The sequence below is a fragment of the Hakea prostrata genome, chromosome 1, assembly GCF_041222555.1.
Source record: "Hakea prostrata isolate BN-2017 chromosome 1, UWA_Hpros_2, whole genome shotgun sequence".
Classification (NCBI taxonomy): Eukaryota; Viridiplantae; Streptophyta; class Magnoliopsida; order Proteales; family Proteaceae; genus Hakea; species Hakea prostrata.
In genome coordinates, this window is record NC_142600.1 from 30,140,650 (window position 1) to 30,145,001 (window position 4,352).

A 4,352-nucleotide genomic window follows, 5' to 3' on the forward strand; every position below is an offset into this window, starting at 1 on the left:
CCATACGAAGTGCAGTGGCCATACAACGGCGTTTTTTACAAACGCCGTTAAAAAGATTAGAGTCATACGAAGTGCACTGGGCATACGACGGCGTTTATAACAAACGCCGTTAAAGACACATACAAGTTAGAGGCTTCAAGTACTGAAGTGGTCATACGAAGTGAGTGGACTTACGACGGCGTTTCTAAAAAACGCCGTTATAAAGAGACATTCGACGGCGTTTGTGGTAAACGCCGTTAAAAATATATATACAACGGCGTTTTTTGGTAAACGCCGCTATAAGTTAACATACAACGGCGTTTTTGAAAAACGCCGCTATAGTCTTGCTCGAAGTGCCGCTGTAAGTCCGTTTTCTTGTAGTGGATAAACAAAGACTGTAAAGGGTGTTCTTGTTCCATAAGAAAGATTGTAAAGGGTTTGATCTCTACCCATTGTATTGAAAGAGAATTACTAGCGGAATACTCTCTTGAGGCTAAGAGAGGAGTGGACGTAAACTTGCAAAGTCAAACCACTATAAAATACTTGTCTTGTGGTTGATTGTTATTGTTTATTCCTTTGAATTTTCAATTTACCTTGTATTTCCAATCAAACTGAAAAATTGGGACAATCCACTAGTTGCAACCGATTCACCCCCTCTAGGTTGCACCAACAATCGGTATCAGAACAGGAGCTCAATTTTAGATTGAAATCAATATCTAAAAGAGTAAAAGATCATGGCTTTTCCTTATGACCAAGTTTCTTTCAAGAACCGAAGGACTTAACACTTCTAGACCTTCATACTTTGATGGAGAAGGTTTTGCCTATTGGAAAAATAAGTTTGAAGATTTTGTTTGTGCACATGATTTCGATGTTTGGAACATCATCACATGTGGACCAAACAAAATTCTTAAAGTAGATGAACATGGCAATAAAACACCCAAACCCAAAGCCGAGTGGACTTCAACCGACAAGGTTGAAATTCAATTAAACCACAAAACAAAAATGTTTTTGCAATGTGCTTTAAGTGAAAGAGTCTACAATAGATGTGGGATTTGCAAAAATGCCAAGGAAATCTTTGATAAATTGGTGGTCACATATGAAGGGACCGACCACATCAAAAAGATGTACTTAGATGCTTATATGCTTCACTATGAAGGTTTTAAAATGTTAGATGATGAAAGCATTACTTCCTTATTCACTAGATTCACTAACATTGTTAACAAATTGTATAGCCTTGGTAAGGAGTTGGAAAATGAGAATGTGATAAGAAGAATTCTACGAGCCCTTCCACCCTCATGGAGACCCAAAAAGACAGCAATTCAAGAAGCGGGAAATTTATCAAAAATCACCCTTAATGAGCTTATGCGATCTTTGCTTGCTCATGAAGTGGAGCTTGAAGAAGACAAGCAAGCAAGTGTGCAACAGGATTGAATGAAGAAGTCCATAGCTTTAAAAGTGCCACCAAGAAAGAAAAAGAAAGTGAAAGTGAAGGAGAAGACTCAGACATTGAGAAGAAGATATACTCAATTGCCAAAGAGTTCATGAGACATCTCAAAAAGAAAGGAGGAAAGCATCCTCACAAAGGAGAATCCTCAAAGGAACACAAAGGTAAAAATCTTTCTAAAGAAATAACTTGTGTATCTAATGTCACTTGTTGTAAGTGTAGGAAACCGGGCCACATCAAATCCGAGTGCCCGAATGAAGAAAATAAGAAAATCTATATGGCCGAAATATCCGGATTTTTATTTGCGGTAGCAGCTGCCTACTGCTGCCGATGTTTCAGATCTTGCCACATTAATAAATTATGATCGAATGGTTGAAAATCAATAGATAAGATTCATTTGTAAATATTGATTTTTTAGTTTTACATTTTACAGGTCTAGAGATTAGTAATTTACAAAATGAATCCCTCGTATACCCACTTCCAAATCCCATATATCCATTCGATGAACAGTAACAAAATGAAAAATCAAGAAGCTGAAGCTTACCATTCTTTCCAAGTCCAGCAGGAATACTACCAATGAAATTGTTCTCCCAAAGCTACAGCACTTCCAACTTCGGCAAATCCCCAATGAAATCGGGGATCTCACCGTACAACTTATTCCCAAACAAGTTTAACAGCATCAAATTCTTCAGCGTTAAGAGCAAACATTCCTTAATAGGAGGAGAAGCTAAGAGCAGACATTCTTTCCATTCTACTTCGGAATCGGAGCTCAATCGGCTCCAGAGATACTACTAGAGTGAGATAACAATATATTTGGATTACGTGGGAAAAGAGAGAGCCACACAAACCTCTACGAAGTCCCACCAGAGACCAGCGTCAAATTTCTTTGATGATTTGGATTCTTCATCTGTTCTTCAAATAGGCTTTTACTCTGTCGTGGCAACTCTCGGATTAGGTCGCCTCCTCCAAGGATTAGTCACAAATCAATTGAATCGCAAACGGCTTGTTGCAAGAAGCTTGCAATCACCACTGAACGAAATTCGTAATCCATCGACACAGATCCGATGCCACCACTTCTTTCGTAACTCTCGCCGGCGACAACAATCGTTACGGAAAGCTCACCATCGAAGAAGGTACCGGCGAAGTCTGCAGGTGGAGGTGGTGGTGGAATGATGAAGAGGCGGAGCGCACAAAGGGGTTTGGGAATTTGGGGATTGGGTTGGTTCTAGGGATTGATTTTGTAAACTTCAATACTTTTAAACTTTTAGATAAAACAATAATTATTTATATTTACATATATTGTCACATCCACCCAGCCGGTACCCCATCGGGGATACCCGGGTATGTGATCCACAGCCCCAGTGATCAAGTATCGAGCAACCATGCCTCCCACATACGCGATAACACAATCATGAACAATGAAAATCAAGGTAAAAGCATATAATAAAGGAATCATGAATAAGATAAAACAGATAATCAGAGTGCGGAATAAAGATGATACCAAGTGTATAAAGATAATTCAAAAGAGCGAGAGAGAGAGAGAGAGAGAGAGAGAGAGAGAGAGAGAGAGAGAGAGAGAGAGAGAGAGAGAGAGAGAGAGAGAGAGAGAGAGAGAGAGAGAGAGAGAGAGAGAGAGAGAGAGAGAGAGAGAGAGTGATCAGAAGTCACTTCCTCAATGGCAGTGGAAAGTAGATCATTCAAGTTAAGGTTACAAAACCAACTTCTAAAGAGTATATCAAGAAAGTTAAATTACAAATCTGGTCTTAAGAAGAATTCAAAATGTAACACTAAAAAAATGTTTCTTCAGTCACATATAGTATGTCCTCATAACTAAAAATATCAAAAGTCCAGCACAGCTGCTCCCACACCAATGTTGGGCTAATCCTGATGTGGAGCATAATCCTCTTTGGTACCCTCACCGAGATCTTCGTAGTAGCCACTACCCTGAGGGTAGTATGACTCATCGTAGGGAGCCTCAAAGGATGTGCCATCAATCTCTTCAAAACCTGTGGAATAGTCTAACAAAACAAATGCACAAAAAGGAATGAGTTCAAAAGAACTCAGTAAGGCAATTAATCCATAATACATAAACCATATGATACAAGTCATAACATGATGCGAAATGATATGAGACAGATGATGCAAATATGATTCTAACTCTACATATGCTAGTCTCTAGGGTAGACATGCTTTAAGTCATAGCACCATACTTCTTTGGGTAGGTCCCAAATCACTCTTCCCTCAACCATCTCAGTATCTTGGGTTCTCCTGTGGGAATTGGGTCATGCATCCCTTGGGACAATCCATGATTGGGATTTAGGTCACCACTCTCTCACATCACCATTGCTATAAGTATTAACACATGTCACGGTAAAGCCTAGCCCAATGCAAGTCATCTACTCAATCATATCATGTCATATCCAGATACGTCCATTCCTCCCATCCCGGGATCCTTTCCAGTATCCTTCATACTAGAGTCATGGATATTACTCACCGGACTCATCAACCCCATTGGTCATCCACAAATAGTAGACGGGAAGCTCTCACGTCCTCTCATGGATATGACTCACCGGTCTCGAGCACCCGTGAGCCCAAGTCTAGCTATTTGCAACCCTACCAACAATGTCCCCTTTCAGGTATCCGTGATATGATTTATGTCCTCTCACGGGTTGGTTACTGTTCTTGAGTGCCCATCAAACCATACCACTACCACGGGTCATTCGGTCTCAATACCCTTCCGATTCGGGTCTGATACGACTAGACATCCTAGCCATACATCTAGACAAGTCCCATGTATGTCATCCAATAATTCGGGAAAGCGTCGATGGACACCTTTGGAGAACATCCCATACTATTCCCTCCGATGTCCAAGGACAGAAATGTCAATAGAACATTCCTCGATCCCAAATCATACTTAAGCAATCACATG

At 40.3% G+C, this 4,352-nt stretch overlaps 1 protein-coding gene across 1 annotated transcript; it reads left to right on the forward strand.

Moving 5' to 3' along the window:
- The first annotated feature begins 981 nt into the window (after positions 1-981).
- Positions 982-1,410, forward strand: LOC149028694 (uncharacterized). Its single transcript, XM_089158832.1, has one exon. It carries the CDS (start codon positions 982-984, stop codon positions 1,408-1,410), a length of 429 nt encoding a protein of 142 aa, XP_089014958.1.
- The last annotated feature ends 2,942 nt before the right edge of the window (positions 1,411-4,352 follow it).